The sequence below is a fragment of the Loxodonta africana genome, chromosome 9 (genome assembly GCF_030014295.1).
Source record: "Loxodonta africana isolate mLoxAfr1 chromosome 9, mLoxAfr1.hap2, whole genome shotgun sequence".
Taxonomy (NCBI): domain Eukaryota; kingdom Metazoa; phylum Chordata; class Mammalia; order Proboscidea; family Elephantidae; genus Loxodonta; species Loxodonta africana.
Genome location: NC_087350.1, coordinates 20906643 through 20928234, shown reverse-complemented (window position 1 = coordinate 20928234; position 21592 = coordinate 20906643). Strand labels below are relative to the sequence as shown.

The 21592-nt window shown below is 43.3% G+C and overlaps 1 protein-coding gene across 1 annotated transcript in view; it reads right to left on the bottom strand.

The window, feature by feature from the left end:
* The window catches only part of FBP2 (fructose-bisphosphatase 2), a 72317-nt gene that overhangs the window by 35834 nt on the left and 14891 nt on the right, over positions 1 to 21592 (bottom strand). The window contains exons 2-5 of the mRNA XM_003407366.4: positions 16386 to 16548; positions 14257 to 14349; positions 9013 to 9153; positions 5006 to 5143 (exon numbers count right to left, since the gene is read on the bottom strand). Coding sequence (XP_003407414.1) covers positions 5006 to 5143; positions 9013 to 9153; positions 14257 to 14349; positions 16386 to 16548 — 535 coding nt within the window. The remainder of the gene's footprint in view (positions 1 to 5005; positions 5144 to 9012; positions 9154 to 14256; positions 14350 to 16385; positions 16549 to 21592) is intronic.

Sequence of the window (21592 nt, the reverse complement as noted above, 5' to 3'; positions counted from 1 at the left end):
TAAAAGGGAAGTTTAAAAAAAGCACAGAGTCTTATTTGGGAGGAGACAAAGTTAAGATGGGATTGGAAAGGATCTGAAACACAGAGAAGTTGAGGGACTTGTCCACTGGCATGCAACAAGCTTTGTAGTAAAGACTAGAACCCAAACCTCCCGTTACTCTTTCTGCTGGGAGATGGGTTGTGTGCGGCTTAAAAATCTCTCTGGGTACAACTGAACCAGGAGGACCTGCCCCTGTTCCCAGCCTCACAGAGAATCAGCACTGTAGGGAAAGTGAAGAGGACAAGATAAAGGGAAAAACAGGACTTCTTTTTCAAAATGGAATGATCTATTTGTTTTTTAATAACACACGGTCATTGCACACATTTACACAATACAGAGAAAGTGAAGAATCCTATAATCTTAACTTCCAGAAACCATTAACCACTATAAACAGGATGCCATATATCCCTGAAGACTATATGTATTTATACCTTAAAAAAAAAAAAAAAAAGTTGCTGTCGAGTTAATTCTGACTCATAGCAACCCTACAGAACAGAGAAGAACTGCCCCATATGGTTTCCAAGGAGCGCCTGGTGGATTCGAACTGCTGACTTCTTGGTTAGCAGCCATAGCTCTTAACTACTATATCACGAGGGTTTCCATTTATACATAACCCAAAAACCCAGTGCCGTCGAGTCGAATATATATATAATATATAATGTAATATCTATTTTTCTGTGTGTGTGTGAGATTATATTTGGTTCTGTAACCTACCGCTTTCCCTTAATATTTGGGGACAGGTAACCTTTTCAATGGCTCCATAGCACAACATTTCACTGTGTGGATGTCTTGTAATTTATTAACCAGTTCCTCACGGATGAAAGCTTTAATAGTTTCTTTTGATTGTAGTGTTATAAACAATGTGGCAGCGACATACCCTTGCACATTTATCTTTTTTGTTTGACTTATTAGTTCCTTAGAATAAATTCCTGGAGGAGAGTAGGATAAACTGCTGAAGCAAAAGGTACAGATATTTAACGTTTGAAATCATATCATATTGCTGAATTGCCCTCCAGGAAGGATGTAACACGTATGTTTTCTCTAACGGTACATGAGAGTGCTTACTTCCTTATTGCACCAAGCACTGTTCAGCTCGCCAATCTTTGCCAGTCTCCTAGGTGGAAATGATATTGCAATGCTGTTTTAATTTGCATTTCCTTCTTTATTAGCACCTTTTCCTTTTCTCACTGGACATTTACATTTCTTCCATGACTTGCAGGATCAGATCCTTTGCCTGGCTTCCCACCTGGATATTCGGCCTTTGCTTACTAATGTATAAAGAGTTCTCATTCACCCTTTCCTTATTGCTTCTCTTGTTGTTGTTAGTTGGCATTGAGTCGATTCCAATTCACAGCGACCCCATGTGTGCAGGGTAGAATGGCTCCACAGGGTTTTTAAGGCTGTGACCTTTCAAAAGCAGATTGCCAGGCCTGTCTTCTGAGGCACCTTTGGGTAGATTCAAGCCACTAACCTTTCAGCTAGTAGTCAAGCACTTCATCATCTGCACCACCCAGGGAATCCTGCTAATTGATTTATAGGGATATTAACCTGTTGTCTGTCATATTAATGGTAAGTATTTTTTCTCAGTTTGCAATTTGTGCATCAAAATTATTTGTGGTACTTTTTTTTGCACAACGATTCTATTTTTTAGTGTTAAAATAAATATACCCCTTTATATACCTGTTGTTCGGTGGTAGAATTCTCGCCTTCCACACGGGAGACCTGGGCTTTATTTCTGGCCACCACTCATCTGTCAAAGGAGGCTTGTGTGTTGCTATGATGCTGAACAGATTTCAGAGGACCTTCCAGACTAAGACAGAGTAGGAAGAAAGGCCTAGCGATCTCCTTCTGAAAATCAGCCAATGAAAACCCTGTGGATCACAACACTCTGGTCGACAAACAATCACAGGAATGGCGAAAGATCAGCAGCATTTTGTTCCATTGCGGACGAGGTCACCATGAGTCTGGGGCTGACTAGGCAGCCAGCAGGTAACAGTAACAACATGGTTCTTAGAGGGGCATATCTTAGCCTAGAATTGGAACTGCTATGAAACCATCTACAATTCTGCGAACTGGTGTGCAATTTTTACTTTATCAACCTCACAAATCATATCTTGTTACTTTTGCCCTTTAGACTTCTGGTAAGTTTAAATGTCATTGGCAAAATCATGCTCTACAAAGGAGAGGTACAGGAAACTACACTTCTGATGATTTAGCTTAAAAACACGCAAATGAAAGAAAGAACTCTCCCTAAAGCTTCAGGCGGAGGCCGCAAAGGCAGGTCCCGGTATCCTGTTGACTAAGCGTGCTACCCGATCCCACAAAACACTGAGGTCTTTTCCTCTAGAGTGAATGAGGAACATGCTTTCCTTTCATTTACAATTTAGGCCAAACTTGACATAGTGACCTTTTGGAAAGAGATCGCCAGGACCTTCTTCCAAGGCATCACTGGGTGGGTTCCAACTGCCAACCTTTCAGTTAGTAGTCAAGGTTTAACTGTTTATGTCACCCAGAGACTCCTTCTAATTTCATGCCTGTTTTAAAACACTCTTTTTTTACTGGGATAAGGGCCGGGAACCCTGGTCTTGGGGACATCTAGTTCAATTGGCATAACAGCATCTGGGGTTTTAAAAGTTTCTAACTGGCCATCTAAGATACATCTACTGGTCCCACCCCGTCTGGAGCAAGGGTGAATGAAGAAAACCAAAGACACAAGGGAAAGATTAGTCCAGAGGACTAATGGAACACAACTACCACAGCCTCCATCAGACTGAGTCCAGCACAACTAGATGGTGCCCAGCGACCACCACTGACTGCTCTGACAGGGATCACAATAGAGGGTCCTGGACAGAGCTGGAGAAAAATGTAGAACAAAATTCAAACCTACAAAAAAAAAAAAAACCAGACTTACTGGTCTGACAGAGACTGGAGAAATGCCAAGAGTATGGCCCCCAGATGCCCTTTTAACTCAATACTGAAGTCACTCCTGAGGTTCACCCTTCAACCAAACATTAGACAGGCCCATAAAACAAACAATAACACACGTACCCAAAATGTATATGACACTAAATGAGCACACCATCCCACGGGCCAGGATAAGAAGGCAGGAGGGGACAGGAAAGCTGGATGAATGGAAATGGGGAACCCAAGGTCGAGAAGAGGAGAGTGTTGACACTTCATGGAGTTGACAACCAATGTCACAAAACAATACGTATATTGTTTAATGAGAAACTAATTTGCTCTGTAACCTAAAGCACATTTTAAAAAATAAAATTAAAAAAACCCTCTTTGTACAGACTGTTTGGGCTGAATTAATAGCCACATGAAGTCCGGAATTCAAAGATCACATTGAGAGCCAGAGAGCTTCCCAAGACTTGGCTTAAACCCAAGGTCCTGGTATTACAGCATGTGAATGAGACTTTCAAATACAAATATTCCCTTTAAAAGCAAACATAACTGAGTGACCAGAAGCTGCAAGAAGAAGTTTATCCAACAAATGCTTTCATGAAGTTCTGGTCTAAACGACTTTTAAAAACGTGGTTCCTTGGGGGTCTGGAACCATGGTTTCAGGGGACACCTAGGTCAATTGGCATAACAAAATGTATGAAGAAAACGTTCTGCATCCCACTTTGGTGAGAGGCATCTGGGGTCTTAAACACTAGCAAGCAGCCATCTAAGATGCATCAATTGGTCTCAGCCCACCTGAAGCAAAGGAGAATGACGAACACCAAAGACACAAGGAAAATATGAACCCAAAAAACAGAAAGGGGCACATAAACCACAGGCTCCATCAGCCTGAGATGGGAAGAACTAGATGGTGCCCAGCTACCACTGATGACTGCCCTGATAGGGAACACAACGGAGAATCCCTGATGGAGCAGGAGAACAGGGGGATGCAGATCTCAAATTCTTGTAAAAAGACCAGGCTTAACGGTCTCACTGAGACTAGAGGGATAGATAATGATACTGGCGAGGAGTAAGCTTCTTGTCTCAAGTGGACACGAGTCTATGTGGGCAACTCCTGTCTGGAGGTGAGATGAGGAGGAAGAGGGGTACAGGAACTGGTTGAATGGACATGGGGAATACAGGGTGGAGAGGAGGAATGTGCTGACTCATTAGGGGGAGAGCATCTAGGAGTACATAGCAAGGTGTGTATGACTTTTTGTATGAGGGGCGACTTGATTTGTAAATGTTCACTTAAAGCACAATGAGTAAATAAATAAATTTTAAAAAAGAATGTGGTCCCTGCCTTCTTTTTTTTTTATTGTGGTAAATATATACATAACAAAACATTTGCCATTTCAACAATCTTCATATGTACAATTTATGGACATTAATTATGTTCATTGTGTTGTTCAACCATCACCATTCCCCAATTTTTCCATCACCCTTAACAGAAGCTCAATGCCCCCAAGCCCTCCTGCCGGCCCCTGGTAACCACTCATAAACTTTGTCTCTATACACTGCCTTGTTCTATGTATTTCACGTAAGTGGATCATACAAGGAAGCCCTGGTGGTGCAGAGGTTAAGAGCTATGGCTGCTAACCAAGAGGTCAGCGGTTCGAATCCATCAGGCACTCCTTGGAAACTCTATGGGGCAGTTCTACTTTGTCCTACAGGGTCCCTATGAGTTGAAATCAGTTTGACGGCAATGAATTTTTTTTACGGGATCATACTGTATGTGCCCTTTTGTGACTGACTTATTCACTCAGCATGGTCCTTGCCTTCTTCATAAACAATTTTTCCTAGAACAACTTAATTGGGGAATATTACCTTTAGTAGGTAAATTTTAGCTACAAAAGATATTATTTCCTTATGAAGAAAGGCAGAGTCCACCACGCTCGTACTAACCAGAGCCATAAGCAGTGACATCATCTCTTTCCAGCCACGTCCCCAGAGCCACTTCCCAAACAGTCCCACAGAGGCAGCATTTTCTCTGCTACTGCCAAAGGCTTTCTTCACTCACCTCAGGAAATTTCTTTTTCTGCACATATTCAGTGGTTGCAGAGTCAAAATATTTGGCATATCCCTCATTGAGGCTGTAAATCTTTCCTTTCTTCTTTATCTTGACATCTTTTTCCACCAGGATAAATTCACCAAGAGCCTAGAAAGATGAAGAGAGACGCCAGGAAACAAGTCAACAGCACACCCCGCTGTAGTCAGAAAATGTCAGAAGATGTGGGTCTGCTGGAAGAACCTAAGGGTTTGCCACTGTCATTCTGGAACCTTCCTAATGATAGTTTTATGGGTTGTGTAAAGAATGGTGATACTATTGAGCCTACAGGGGAATCTCAAGCAGAGGTAAAATAATTAAAAGGAAAGAGGCCCAAGGCTTTCTTACTCTTCCTTTCTAACTTCCACTGGTGATTCACACTTTGTTGCTCTGCCAGCTAGGTTACTCGTGTATAAGGAATCTAGTTGAATTTATCCCCCAAGTTCTCGTTCCCATTTAATTCCTGGTGTTTCTAGGAAGATTTAGGCCATTAACAATGAGAAGGAGAAGGATGCTCTTGGCCATTAATTTGTGGTCCATTTATTTTGTTTATCTTAATGATTTGATCCTAGAAACCATTAAACATCCCTGGTATTTCAGCAACTCTTCTCTGAGGAAAAGAGAAAATCCCTTTAATCAGCAACTGTGTTTACTTGGCACAAAGAAATAGCAAAATTTGAAGGAATCCTAAGTTATTAATAAAACCATGCCCAGCCCCCCTGCAGATAGGTTCATAGCCACCACAGTCAATACACAGAACACCCCTCAGGGACTGCTGTATCTGAGAGTTGTGATATCAGTCCCTAAGGATGCGACAGGCTACTTTCAGATATCACCTTGATGATGTTAGTTGCTGTTGAGTAAGCTCCTACTCATGGTGACCTTATTTACAACAGAACAAAACTTTGCCTGGTCCTGTGCCATCCTCACAATTGTTGAATGCTTGAACCCATTGTTGTAGTCACCGTGTATTTTGAGTGCCTTCCTACCTAGGGTGCTCATCTGCCAGAACTATATTACACAATATTCTATTGTGATCCATGGGGTTTTCATTAGCTAATTTTTGGAAGTAGATCACCAGACCTTTCTTCCTAGTCTGTCTTAGTCTAGAAGCTCCACTGAAACCTGTCTACCATGGATGACCTTACTGTATTTGAAACACCAGTGGCATAGCTTCCAGCATTGTAGCAACACATGAGTCACCACAGTATGACAAGCTGACAGATGGGTAGTGGAGATCTCCCTTTAAAATGCTGAATGTCTCTCTAAGTCACTAGGAGGAAAATCAGAGCCTGGAAATCTAATCTGTTTTGATAAATGTCAAAGCTTTTGAGAAAGTGAAAATCTCCCCAGAAAGTAGTTCACAGTTGGCAGCTAGATGAGGAGGTTCCCAAATGAACATAAATGACACTCCCAGAATATAAACAGAGACAAGGCCAACAGATCATGTCTGAAACAAGATGATGACAAGGACACTCAACAACCACAAAAATACCCAAACACTCCTCTCTTCCACCTAAGATGAGTGACATCTTCTTTACTAATGAATTTCTACCTGCATTTTAATCTTCTAGATAAAAATTACTAAGGTACCTCATCATTAATTGCACCCACTTCTAGAAAACATTCAACCCAGAACTGACCCTCTCTTCCTTAAGTCCTTCTACAAATCACCAAGCAAAAGCCCATATGTGATAATAAGCCCATCTCAACTCCTTCTTACCGAGACACCCTACAGTTCCTCTAAAGTGTATTTTCACTTGCTCAGTAAACCCAACTTTTTTGTTTTATTATTATAAGCATGTTGATGGTCTTTGGTTGGTGGCCTTTAATTATTGCCACAGGCATTTGTGGCTTTGGAGCAGTCCAGCATTGCTTTCTACTTCCTAAAAACATATTAACTTCTTTTGAAGAATTCACTCTTCCCATTGGATGAGAGTCTAACCAAATCAAAACCAAACCCACTGTCCTCAAGTCAATTCCAACTCATAGTGACCCCGTAGGTCACAGTAAAACTGCCCCAAAGGTTTCCAAGGAGCAGCTGATAGATTTGAACTGCCGACCTTTTATTTAGCAGCCAAGCTCTTCACCATTGCACCACCAGGGCTCCAGATCTGGACTGCCTTTTACCAAAGGTCAGGCACTTAGCTTGGCAAATTAGATGCTCCTCCCTAGCATTTGAAACCTGAGTGAGAGACCCAGGAACCAGTGCTGGTGTCCAGAATAGACTGAGCCTGCTGTGATGCCATTCTTGTGATTCATGCCTCTGTCCTATAGACTTTTCCATGTCTAGCCTGGATCCTCAGCTTTCCCATCACTGCAGGTTAATAACACACTTTACTTAACTGAGCCAGGGTTGTTTTCTCCCTTGCTTACCAGGGAAGAGTAATGACAGACATACAACTGTCATCTAACCAATGGTATTCACTTGCCCAGCTGAATGGAGGAGGCTGTTCTGTGTGAATGTGGAGATGGAAAGGCTGAAGTGGGGCCACTCAGGGCCTTGGAGAGTTGCTCCCTGTTGTTGGGGAGGGCTGGTTGTGGAGCCTTAGCACAACCTGGTTGTACTAAGTTCGCCAACGACCTCCTATCCTCCTATTCCCTAGTTCGCCAACAACCTCCAATCATCAATATGGCCTTCCACATGCCTGGAGAAGAAGGTACCTGATTACCAGGCACCAGATCCTTGCCACTCAGAAACAGAATCTCCCATTTGTAAATGAATGCCCTAACACCGTGCTTTATACCATAACTGAGAGTTTGTTAACATGACATGGTCCCTGTGTGCCTGAACAAAATTTGGGCTCAACCCTTATTTTTTTTAACTCTTGTGTCTTTGTTCAATTATTTCTTCCTTCAATCAGGCTGTGTTCTCTCTCTCTCTTTTTTTTTTTTTTCACTTTTACAGTTATCATTTCCTTGTTGTAGAAAGTGTACAGAGTGACACAGAACCCAACGGACACAGAACGCAGTTTTCTACCAGTTGCTCTTCCCTGTGAGAAGAACACGTCTATTAAGGGAAATTCTCCAAACCTGAGCTGTCCAACAGGGCAGCCACTGGTCATGTGGGTTATTTAAACTAATTAAAATGAAATAAAATTATAAATTCAGTTCCTCAGTCACGCTAGCCACATTTCAAGTGTTCAATAGCTGTATGAGGCTAGTGGCTTCTGTATTGGACAATGCAGATGACAGAACATACCCATTGTGATAGTTAACTTTATGTGTCAACTTGTCTAGGCTATGGTTCCTAGATGTCTGGCCAAACACTAGTCTAGTTGTTGTTCCATAATGTAATCCAATATAAATTATAATGTAACTACTTTCCATAAAGTAACCTAATGTAATGCAATCAATCAGTCAATTGAAAATGGAGTTTCTCTAGGGTGTGTTCTGCCTCCACAATGTAAGTAAACACTTTGACAGAACTTCACTCTGCATTCTTCCCCTCGCCTGACCTATGGATCTTGGGATGCAAGCCTGTAGGAGTCTCCACCCTGTCACCTGTCCTACAGATTTTGGATCTTCCGGCCTTCCACAATTGTGTGGGCCAATTCCTTGAAATATATACATTATATATCACTGGTTCTGTTTCTCTAGAGAACTCTAAGACATCCATCATCGCAGAAAGTTCTGTCAGATGACTCTGCTCTAAACAAACTATTTTTCTGTCTGAAAATAGGTGACATTGGGATTCTTAAACCGTGGCATTCCCATAAGCCCAAAATGTTGAATGCAGGTTTGGCTTATAAACACTTTAGAGGCAGGGTCTGGGTTGCTACAGCTGACTCTGTAGAACCGCCCTAACACCCTCACTTGGACAGAGGTCCTTATGTTTTTTGATGATGGTACTGGTTCCTCAAACAAGTCTCTCTGGCTCTCTGACCCCAAAAGCAAGGAAATTACCCCCAGGGGATTGGAATTACAACCCAGCAGCCCATGGAGGCCCAAGTCCTGATGCCACCACATTCTGTACCTACTGGGTCAAGCATGAAGAGGTCCACTCCTTGCCCAGTGGAAAGAGCCACCAGCGTCGCGCTCCCATAGAGTGCGTAGCCAGCAGCCACGATGTTTCGGCCGGGCTGCAAGGCGTCCTTCTCTGAAGGCTCACCCTCCGTGGTCTGGGGAGAGAGCAGATAATCGTGTGTGTGACTGTTGTCTCTGGTGAGAACCCTTTGCCAGAGGCCTGGGTTTCTGATCTCCTTGAACCATTGGAGGAAGCCTCGTTCTCAGAATTCCCAGATGCAGCAACCGCTTCCAGAGGAAACTAGTTGCCATGTTAACGAACGGTTGTAGCTGAGCCATGGCAAAGGCCATTCCTGGATGTCTTCCTTATTTTCTGAACACATCTGTCTACATCCTACCAAGAAGAGCACTCCAAGATGATAAAACCACAGCCCCTTCTAATAATGGTAAGTCGTGCTCCTTAATCATTATAAAAATAACTAAGATTATTGAGCCACGACTTTGTGCAGTAGCTTATTGTATGTCCTTAACAGCTCTCTGAGGCTGATATCTGCTGTGGGTTGAATTATGTCCTCCAGAAAGATATGTTGAAGTCCTAACCCTTATACTTGTGAACCTTATTTGAAAATAGGGTCTTTGACAATGTTATCAGTTGGCATGAGGTCATTTTTTTTTTCTTATTGTGCTTTAAATGAAGGTTTACAAAGCAAGTTAGTTTCTCATTAAACAATTAATACACATATTGTTTTGTGACATTGGTTGCCAACCCCACGACTTGTTAATACTCTCACCTTCTCCACCTTGGGTTCCCCATTACCAGCTTTCCTGTCCCCTCCTGCTTTCTAGTCCTTGCCCCGGGGCCGCTGTGCCCATTTAGTCTTGTTTTGTTTTATGGGCCTGTCTAATCTTTGGCTGAAGGGTGAACCTCAGGAGTGGCCTCAGTACCAAGTTAAAAAGGTGTCCGGGGGCCATACTCTCAAGGTTTCTCTAGTCTCTGTCAGGCCAGTAAGTCTGGTCTTTTTTTTCTGTGAGTTAGAATTTTGTCCTACGTTTTTCTCCAGCTCTGTCCAGGACCCTCTATTGTGATCCCTGTCAGAGCAGTTGGTGGTGGTAGCCAGGCACCATCTAGTTGTGCTGGACTCAGTCTGGTGGAGGCTGTAGTATTTGTGTTCCATTTTTCCCTTGTGTCTTTGGTTTTCTTCATTCTCTCTTGCTTCAGATGGGGTGAGACCAGTGGAGTATCATAGATGGACATTTACAAGCTTTTAAGACCCAGATGCTATTCACCAAAGTGGGATATAGAACAGTTTCTTAATAAACTATGTTATGCCAATTGAGCTAGATGTTCCCCAGACCATGGTCACCAGCCCCAAGCCCAGTAATTAGGTCCCTCAGGGAGTTTGGTTGTGTCTATGATGCTTCCATGACCTTGCCTTGGTCAAGTTGTGCTGACTTTCCCAGTATTGTGTACTATCTTACCCTTCACTGTAGTTACCACTTACCTATTGTCTAATTAGTGTTTTTCCCTTCCCACCCCTCCTCTCCCTAGTAACCATCAAATTTCTTTCTGTGTATAAACCTTTTCATAAGTTTTTATAATAGTGGTCTCATACAGTATTTGCCCTTTTGTGATTGGCTTATTTCACTCAGCATAATACCCTCCAGAATCATCCATGTTGTGAGACATTTCACAGATTAGCTTGAGGTCGTATTGAAGTAGGGTGGGCCCTAATCCAATCTGAATAGTGTTCTTATAAAAAAGAAGAGACACAGAGAGACAGACAGAGGAAGGACAGCTGTGTGAAGATGCAGCTATAAGCCAAGGAAAGCCTGGGACAACTAGAAGCTGGGAGAGACAAGAGGCAATCTTTCCCTAGAGATTTCAGAGGGAGCAGCGCCAGGTTGACCGTTTGCTCTCCTAGCCTCCAGAACTGTGAGACAATAAATTTCTGTCCTTACAAGACACCTAGTTTGTGGTATTTTATTACAGAAGCCCTAGTAAACTAATATGGTATCATTAAGGTCTCCACTGTACAGATGAAGAAATCAGAACCTGAGTGATTGACTAACTCACTCAACATCACAAAGTGTCAGAGCTGGGGTCCAGCCCAGGCAGGCTGGCCCAGAACTCGTAAGCATTCCACATGCTGCCTTCGAAAGCCCTTCCCTGCCTGGCCTTTCTGAGGGCCCCTGTCTATAACCCTGAACATTCCCTTAAAGAAGCATTTCACTTTGACATACAGCACTAACAGCATCTTGGGATGTGTGCCCAGGAATGCGATTGTTGGGTTACATGGTAGGGGTATGTTTAGGTTTTTTTTTCCCCTAGAGTGGCTGTGCTATTTTACATTTCCACCAACAATATAGGAAAGATCTAGTTTCTCCATATCCTTGCCAACATTTCTATTGTCACTACTGTTTTATGAGTCATATCTGACTCCATGGTACATAGCAACAACAATAGGTGTATGGAGTCCCTGGGTGGTTCAATGGCTACTAACTGAAAGGTTGATGGCTTGAGTCCATCCAGAGTTGGCTTAGAAAAAAGGCCCAGCTATCTGTTGTTGTTGTTGTTAGGTGTCATCCAGTTGGTTTAAACTTATAGCAATGCTATGTGTAACAGAACGAAACGTTGCTGGGTACTGTTTCACCCTCACAATGGTAGGTATGTTTGAACCCACTGTTGCAGCCACTGTGTCAATCCATCTAGTTGAGGGTCTTCCTCTTTTTCACTGAGCCGTGGTGGCATAGTGATTAAGAGCTCGGCTGCAAACCAAAACGTTGGTAGTTTGAATCCATCAGCCCCTCCTTGGAAACCCTATGGGGCAGTTCTACTTATAGGGTCTTATAGGGTCACTATGAATCAGAATCAACTCGATGGCAATGGGTTTTTTTTTCTACTTTACCAAGCATTATGTCTTCTCCAGAGATTGTTCCCTCCTGGTAACATGTCTAAAGTAAGTGATATGAAGTCTTGACATCCTCACTTGTAAGGAGCATTCTGGGTGTACTTCTTCCAAGACAGATTTGGTCATTTGTGCCAACACCGTAATTCAAAGCAACAATTAAATTCAGTCTTTCTTTTTCACTGTCCAGCTTTCATATGCGTATGAGGCAATTGAAAAGACCCTGGCTTGAGTCAGACGTACCTCAGTCCTTAAAGCGACATATTCACATATTCGCTTTTTCAGACTTTGAAGAGGTCTTTTGCAGCAAAATTTCCCAATGCAATATATATCATTTGGTTTTTTGACTGCTGCTTCCATGGGCGTTGATTGTGGATCCAAGTAAAATGAAATCCTTGAGACTTCAATAGTTTCTCTGTTTACCATGATGTTGGTCATTGGTCCAGTTGTGAGGATTTTTGTTTTCTTTATGCTGAGGTGTAATCCATATTGAAGGCTGTGGTCTTTGATCTTCATCAGTAGTGCTTCGAGTCCTCTTCATTTTCAACAAGCAAGGTTGTGTCATCTGCATATTGCAGATCCTAGCAATCTACTTCCAAAATATCAGCCGTTGAAAACCCTATTGAACACAACTCTACTTTGCCACACATGGGGTCGTCAGGAGTCAACTCAATGGCAACTGTTTTTGTTTTGTTTTGTTTTTTAAATCAATTAGTCTTAAAAAAGATAGTAAGAGTCATGATGGTGGAGTTAGACCACTCATTTGTGAATCTCTCTTCTGATATTTACTGAGTGGCTGATATTAAGCAAGTGCTTGCCCTCTTGGCTCTTCTATTTGTTCATCAGAAAAAAAAAAAAAAAGGAGTGATCCTAGCATCTGTACCTCCCTTGTGGGGCTGCGGCAAGGACGTACCTGGGAATACAGTCCATGCAGGACTGACTCCTGCTCAGTGGTCAGGAACGTTAGCCATGGTGGTAAAACCAATGTTTAAATTCATCTTGAAGGCACAGCTGGGTGTCTTTTTTCAGACTCTCATAAACACTACACTGACCATTTCTTTCTTTTTATGCCTAAGCTGTACCTCAAAGAAAGAAAGAAACTCCTACTCGCCTATCTGATGTTTAACATTTGTTTAAAAAAAAATCATATTAAACCAATAATATAAATTGATTTGAAGTTTATTTAATACACGATTTGCAAATTGGGCAACAATCCTGACTAGACAGTCAAAGTGTTCCAAAGATGAAAGAACTTCTGAAGAATCTTCCACCCCTGCTACCGACACTGCCATGCAAACAGGCCAGAATGGTGTATCCGTAACAACTTACCCTAAAACACAGCTTGAACTTTCTCAGATGCCAAACAGTGTCCTTGCGCCATTCTCTCCTGCTCACTCAGCAAGTCTCTTTTTCTCTCTTCACAAGGAAAAAAAAAAAAGGGAGAAACAACCTAGGAGAGCAAAGTCCCCTCTGTTCATGGTGACCCCACGTGTGTCAGAGTAGAACTGTGCTCTGTAGGGTTTCCAACGGCTGATTTTTTGGAAGTAGATCACCAGGCCTTTCTTCTGAGGCACGTCTGAGTGAACTCGAACTTCCCACCTTTCGGTTAGTAGCTGAGCACATTAACCATGTGCACCATCCAAGGACTCCTAGTTTTTCATAGGTTGCCCTTAAAAATGACGTTTATGCCTGACACTTGTGTAGCCATCCAGATTTCCAAAACCCGGTCCTGTCTGTTATCTCACTTCACCGCGTGTCTTAGCTAGTGCCGCTGTAACATAAACACCACTTCAAAGTACAGGAATTTATTTTCTCACAGTTCTGAAGGCTAAAAGTCCAAATCAGGGCGTTGGCCATGCCAATTCCTTTCTTGTAGGTAGTCCTGGGAGTTCCCTGGAGACCCTTACAGGGCACCGGTCTTCCCTATACGTGTGTGTCTCTCTGTATCTAATGTACTCTTCTTATAATTCAGAGGTGATTAGATCTAGAATCCACTGTACTCAGGTATAATCTAATTAACATAGCAAGGAAACCCTATTTCAAACAGGATCACACCCACAGGTATAGGGGTTAGAATTCCAACATATATTTTGGGGCACACAATTTAATTCATAGAATTAAATTAACCCATAACCTCACAAGAATTCTGTGGGGAAGGCAGAAGGAGAGCTGCCAGTTCAGTTCTTCCAATGAGGAACCCGAGGCAGAGACGGGTTTACAATTTGCCTACAGAGGCATGTCTAGTTATTGGGAGGACAGAGGCTAGAACTCCAGACTTGTGGCTCTCAGCCCAGGAACCTTCCAGGAAACCACCCCTGGAAGGAGGCTCTGCCTACCAGACCACCTACCCACCTTTCTGTAGATAGCAAATATGGTTCCGATGGAGGCCAGGCAGTCAATGTTGGAAGATCCATCCAGTGGGTCAAAGCAGACCACATATTTGCCCTAAATGAACAGAGGGAGGAAACACTCCATCAGGTTATCTTCCCATCATCACCATTTCTCTCTGTAAGTGGCTACTTGTGGCAGATAACTCTACATCAAAAAGAGATTTAGATCAACGGGACATCCTTATCAAAACACTCAATGATGAGGGGAGCAGAGTGTAGCAGCATACTTGAATTCTGCAGCTCAGGGCCAGCCCTGCCCACAACAAATTCACTGACACCCAGGCAGGGTGTCCCACCCACCACCAAGTAGCTCTCTTCTCCTTTCATGCTTAGAGCCCTGGTGGCACAGTGGTTAAGAGCTACTACTGCTAATCAAAAGGTCAGCAGTTCGAATCCACCAGCCACTCCCTGAAAACCCTATGGGACAGTTCTAGTCTGTCCTGTAGGGTCGCTATGAGTCGGATTATGAGTCGCTATGAGTTGGATTCAAGGGCAATGAGTTTCCCTTCCTACTCTGGCCCCGCCCTCCCCCCCTCCTTTGGTCTACTGGGGACACAGACTGGCTGAGTGTGTTGTAGGAGCCAGTTCTGACCCGGATCACAGGGAAGAGGTGGCAGATAAACTTAGGCGACTGCCCAAAGCTGTTCCCAGCCAGCTCTGCTGGTGTCCCCATTAAAGTCGGTGATTAATTTATTGATCATTCTTGCTGGGCCTCTCCCCAGAGGGATTTTTTTTTTCAATTTTTGGAGCATTTTTGCCAAAACACTTCAGGAAATTCCGGAACAACATGTCAGGGCTTCTGGGCTATCCTATTAATACAAAAAAACAAAAACAAAAACCAAACCCTTTGCTGTTGAGTTGATTCTGACTCATAGTGACCCTACAGGACAGAGCAGAACTGCTCCACAGAGTTATTATTAAAACAGCGGGTAGCATTAATATGTCAGGAGAATACAGACACTGTTCTGGGTTTGCTGCGTTCAGCCAACCTGCCTGATGTGGAGACCAGAAGACAGAGCAAGTGGGGTCATAAGTGTCCCATTTAACATGACGTTGTATTAACCAGTTGCCATTGGTTGGCTCTGACTCATGGCAATCCCACGTGTGTCAGAGTAGAACTGTGCTCCATAGGATTTTCAGTGGCTGACTTTTTGGAAGTAAATCACTAGGCCTTTCTTCTGAGGTGTCTCTGGGTTTTAGTTAGGCCCTGAGCATGTAAACAGTTTGCATTGCCCAAGGACTCCCAATGTTTTATTACCAGTGTGTAATTAACCAGGAGACTCTGGTCCCCATCTCAGAGGGTTCTCACTCTCTGGCATATAATAGGTCTGTAAAAAGTCTCTGGTGATTTCTTTCTAGAGCCCTGGTGGCACAGTGGTTAAGAGCTCAGCTGTTAACCAAAAAGTTGGCAGTTCTAATCCACCAGTTGCTCCTTGGAAACCCTATGGGGCAGTTCTGCTCTGCCCTACAGGGTGGCTGTGAGTCTCTTTAATAAACTCTGAACCTGTAGGGAATGTAGACCCTCCCCAGCCATGCCCTGCAGTAGCCAACGCTACCATTGAATTTAGGCAAGAGCACACGGTCTGTATGATTCCTTTTCTAGATTAGACTAATGGTTTGTTAAGGCAAGAAGAAATCTCTGCTGAACTGTAACCCCTTTGGGGAAGAGTTTGGTGGGGAGATGAGAAGTGGTGGAAGGGGAAGAGGCTGTATGGCACAGCTCTTTCCAGCAGCAATGCTTCTTACTGACCTCTGCAATTCTCAGGCCCCCAACGAGGCAGCACTTGATGGGGTATACTCAACGAAAACCCACCTACGGAGGCGTTTCGGTAAATCACCCTGCTTTGTTTCCCGAATGAATCACTGCTCTGCCATGGAGTCTTTTTTTCGTTAGACAGCATAAGATTACCAACTAAAGAAGTATGCAATCCTTTGCTTCCAGAAAATCAGCGTTAAGAAATAGAGGGAAAGCCCAGAAACTAAAAAAAAAAAAAAAAATTAAAGAAAAGCAAGACAACCAGACTCTTCCCAACTCAGTCGCACCATCTACTGGTAAGGAGCGGAACAGCAGCCCTCGTGGGCCGCACCCACCCTCTTGTCCTTGGCTGTGATAATGGCCTCTTTATTCTCTTCCGAGACCAGGACACAGGTGCTGTAGGAAGACTGGAGCATATTGATCACCAGAGAGTTGGATAACACGTCCAGTTTCTTCACCTCATCTCCCGTCACGTTCACGCTCCCCGCAATCCCATACCTGAGAAGACAAGAGGCTGAATGAAATCGCATAGGGAGACCTAACTCCCACAAAGAACCCCGGACACGGACTGTGTCCAGGATCTAAGACAAGGGTTTGGAAGACGATGAGTGTTTTCTATGCATCCGGCCTCTCCTTTCATGTCTTCGGGTCTCCAAATATAAATATAAAGAACTATATATGCCTCTCAGTGGTGATTCTCCACCTTGCTACTTTCACACCTTAGGGATATTGTCATATTTTCTCATTCTTCCGGTAAGATTTACCGGCACCGGATGCTTTCCAGTCGATTCGAACTCATGGCAACATCATGTGTGTCAGAGTAGAACTGTGCTCCACAGGGTTTTGTAAGGACACAGACAAACTGCAAGAAGAGGTTTTAATTGTCCCTGCTGAAAATAAGGAAAGCGGCACCCCTCCTCCCCTGTTCCTTCAGGATTCACTTCAGGGAACTTGTAATTTTACATTCTTTCTCTGCCTCTTTGAAAAGTAAATCTAAGGTGTTAGCTAGGACCTGGCAGCCATCTCTTTAAGGCTCACTTCAGGTAATCCCCCCTTCCCTCTGGTTTCCTAGAAGGAGATTAGCATAACCTCAGGCGGCCCTAAAACCAAATTACAAATTTACCTCTGGCCATAAAGATACTAGAAAATTAGCAATTTTATCTTCAAACGTTACTGTAATATGCACTCAGCCATTAAAAAAAAAAAAGTTGCCATCGATTTGATTCTGACTCATGGCAACCCTGTGTGTGCTGAGGAGAACTGTGCTCCCTAGGGTTCTCAAGCCTGCGACATTTCGGAAGCAAATTGCCAGGCTTCTGGGTGGTTCCAACCATCAAGCTTTCAGTTGGTAGTTGAGCACTTAACTATTTGCACCACCCAGGAACTGCCCTCAGCTGTGTAATGGGTCACATTTCTTCCTGCTTTTGCAATCTCTTCAGCAGATTGCCTTTGATGCATCACATTCTTGTTTAGTGCTTATTCCATAATAAAACGTTTCTTTGTCTTAAATCTTGGTGGAGAGATTTTTCTGAGTTGGGAATAGATTTTGTTTTTAATTTTATTTCCCCCACAGTTTTCTTTTGATAATATTTTGTTGTGTTTTTGATGAAAGTTTACACAGCAAATTAGGTCCCCATGTGACAATTTCTGCAGGAGTTGTTCAGTGGCAATAGTTACATTTTTCCCTATGTGTCAACATTTGCACTAATCGCCTTCTGAAATCCCAACAGTTTTCGATGGGTAATTTTTCAGAATTAGATTTCCAGACGTTTCTTCTGAGGTGACTCTGGGTGGGCTCTAACCTCCAACTTCTCAGTTAGCAGCCAGGTCTGTTAGCCACTTGCCAGTGGCATCACTAGGGGGGTGCAGGGTGTACAGACCACACCAGCTGACACTGTCAGAGGGGATAACACCAAATGACTATCTATAAAATTTTTATGGAGTGGTTCAGCAGAAATTAATCTTTTTTTATAAAAACATCCCTGTAGGTAGTTATAACAACAAAATTTTTTTTCATAAGCGCAGTTTATATATATTAATATACCTACAAGGCTAACATTCTATGGTAATTTCGTCTTTGAACTTTCTGTGTGCTCTAGTCAAAGCTATTTACCCAATTACAACATTATTGTTACCCAACATTATTACCCAATTACAACGAGGCTTCTAGTCACATGATTTCACCTGTATGCTCTACAAATGCATGGTGTTGCCAGTATTTTTACAGTCAATGATTTTGTCAGATTTTCTGGTTTTTAGAGAAGAAAACATCCTTTGATGGTTACAAGGGTGGCGGGGGAAGGGAGAGGGATATTCACTAACTAGACAGTAGACAAGAATTATTTTAGGTAAACAGAGGTCAGTACACAATACAGGGGAAGTCAGCACAACTGGACTAAACCAAAAGCTAGGAAGTTTCCTGAATACAACCAAACACTTCAAGGAACAGAGAAGCAGGGGCTGTGGCCTGGGGACCATGGTTTCAGGGGGCATCTAGGTCAATTGGCATAACAAAGTTTATTAAGAAAATGTTCAGCATCCCACTTTAGTAAGTGACATCTGGGCTCTTAAAAGCTAGCAGGCAGCCATTTAAGATGCATCAATTGGTCTCAACCCACCTGGCGCAAAGGAGAATCAAGAACACCAAAGACATGAGGAAAATAAGAGCCCTAGAGACAGAAAGAGCCACATAAACCAGAGACTCCATCAGCCTGAGACCGGAAGAACTAGATGGTGCCCAGCTACCACCAATGACGGCCCTGACAGGGAACACAACAGACAGTCCCTGATGGAGCAGGAGAAAAGTGGGGTGCAGAACTCAAATTCTAGGGAAAAGACTAGACTTAATGGTCTGGCTGAGACTGGAGGGACCCCAAAAGACATGGCCCCCAGACTCTCTGTTAGCCCAAAACTAAACCCATTCCTTAAGGCAGCTCTTCAGACAAGGATTAGACAGGACTGTAAGGCATAAAATGATCCTGGTGAGGAGTGTGCTTCTTAGCTCAAGTAGACACACAAGACTATGTGAGTGGCTCCTGTCCGGAGGCGAGATGAGAAGGCAGAGGGGGACAGGAGCTGGTTGAATGGACGTGGTAAGTATAGGATGGAGGGGAGGAGCGTGCTGTCACATTATAGGGAGAGCAACTAGGGTCACGTAACAATGTGTGTATAAATTTTTATATGAGAAACGGACTTGAATTGTAAACTTTCACTTAAAGCACAATTAAAAAAACAGAGAAAAAATTTCTGGTGTTTTAGCTACAATATTGTGGTAATTCGCATGCAGGGTGACACCATGAGTTATCGCACTGGGTGACACCAACCCTAGTGACACCACTGCCATTTGCCCCACCCAGGGTCTCCCCACTAAGATTAGCCATTATTCAATCTAACTAAAATACAAACCTACGCTCAGCACTGGTAGATAAAGAAGATGGGAAAGGTTCTAAATTCAGACACACCACCATCACTGTTGTCTTCAAAAAGTAAAGAATCATGGCTTCCCTGCCCTAGTATCACAAGTATTTGTTAAAAAAAAAAAAAAAATTTTTTTTTTTTGTTAATTAGCCTCAAATTGTGTCCTGTTGGACTAAATTAAAAATTGCCTTGCAGTACTTGGTGTTATTGAACTTAGAAAGAAATCTATGGAGAGAGCTTACCTAATTTGATTAGGTTCCTCACTGCTGCCCAAGCAACATAAGGACCAGCACCACTATAAAAATTGTGTCTGGAACATTTGTATTTTAGAAGGTTAATAATATGCAGAGGTCTCCCTGCTTCCACCGTCGCCCCCTTCAGGATGTTCTCAACCCAACAGTAGAAAGATGCTAAAGAGAGAGTCAGGTCACATCACCCTGTCTTGCCCCAGGTCAAAGCCCGAGTTCTATGGATACATCCATGGAACCCGTTTCCATGCTGACCTTGGCTCCTGCCCCTTTTGCCCTCATTCTGCCAGTCTCGGCCTCCTTATTGTTTCTGGAACAAACCGAGCCCCCCTTCCTCAGACTTTCTCCCCTCCAAAGCCATGGGGCCATCCCCTGACTCAAGCCTGACCCAAAGATCATGTTGCCAAAATTAATGTCACTGAACTGTACATGTGAAGATTGCTGAAATGGGCAAATGGTTTGTTACATATATATTCACCACAAAAAAAAAAAAAAAAAAATGTTCTCAGTAAGGACTTCCCTGGCCATGTACCTAAAATAACAGTCCTGTCCCCCCAACATCTTTCCTAGTTTATTTTTTCTCCTTAACCCTTATAATCATCACCATCTAGTTTTTTTTGTTGTTGTTAATTTTATTGTGCTTTGTGACAGTTTACAGCTTGTACCCATCGGGCGGTCCTTGGAAACTCGATGGGGCAGTTCTACTCTGTCCTATAGGGTCGCTATGAGTCGGAATCGACTCGACCACAGTGGGTTTTAGTGGTTTAGGATAGTGCTATTCAGCTACATGCATCCCCTCCCTAATGGAGTCAGCTTTGCTCTTTCCCGAAGCATGCGTGGGGTGAATTCGGGATGGACTCAGGCTAAGGTACAAGGCTGGGAGTGGCATGACCGGGCCAGCGGCCAAGCTGAGGAATGCCTCAGCAACAAGAAGGAAAACATCTGGGCCTGGACGTGAAGTCCCTGGGAACACTGGCTGCCCAAGGACATGGGAGAAAACTATGAGCCTTGGTCCCAGCTGGAATGATATATAAGCTTGTGTCCCTTGCTAGGCAGTTGCAGGGTGCTAAACTGGTCCAGCTGCCACCCTGGGCCATAGTCCCGGATGTAGGCTTCCCAATAAACCATATGTCATGATCGCTGGTTCCGGAGTCTTTCTTCCATCTCTTAAAGATGCAACCAACCTTCGGTTCAGGCGCCACTGGGTTGTTACACGACACAGCTCAAGTTAGTGTCTCATTCAAAAATTTATACACATATGGTTTTGTGATATTGGTTTTGTGATTTCTGTCCCACAATGTGACAGCACGCTCTCCCTTTCCACCCCAGTTTCCCTGTGTCCATTCATCCACTTCCTGTCCCTCCCCATCTTCTTATCTTGCTTTTGGGCAGGAGTTGACTATTTGGTCTTGTGTATTTGATTGAGGCAGTTCTACTCTGTCCTATAGGGTCGCTATGAGTCGGAATCGACTCGAAGGCACTGGGTATATAAGAAGCACGTTCCTCTCGTCCGTTGTTTGTTTTATAGGCCTGTCTAATCTTTGTCTGAAAAGTGGGCTTCAGGAGTGGCTTCGGTTCTGAGTAACATTTTTTATTGTCTATAAGCTCCGCAAAGACAGGGTTTGCTTTCGCCCGTTTTGTTCACTTCTATATTCTTTAGTATCTACAGAGTGAGGTTAATTCTTTTGCTGTTAGTCATCGGAGTGTTCCCTCTATTGTAATTTTAAAGGTAGTTTGCATCCATATAAACACTTAAGATAAATGGTTGCCTCCAGCACCAACTTCAAGATACTTACTTTTGCAAACAAGGCTCTCTACCTTCTTCTCCACCCTCTCCCCCTTGCTGCGTGTCTCAGGCACTCCCTGCCTCACCATTC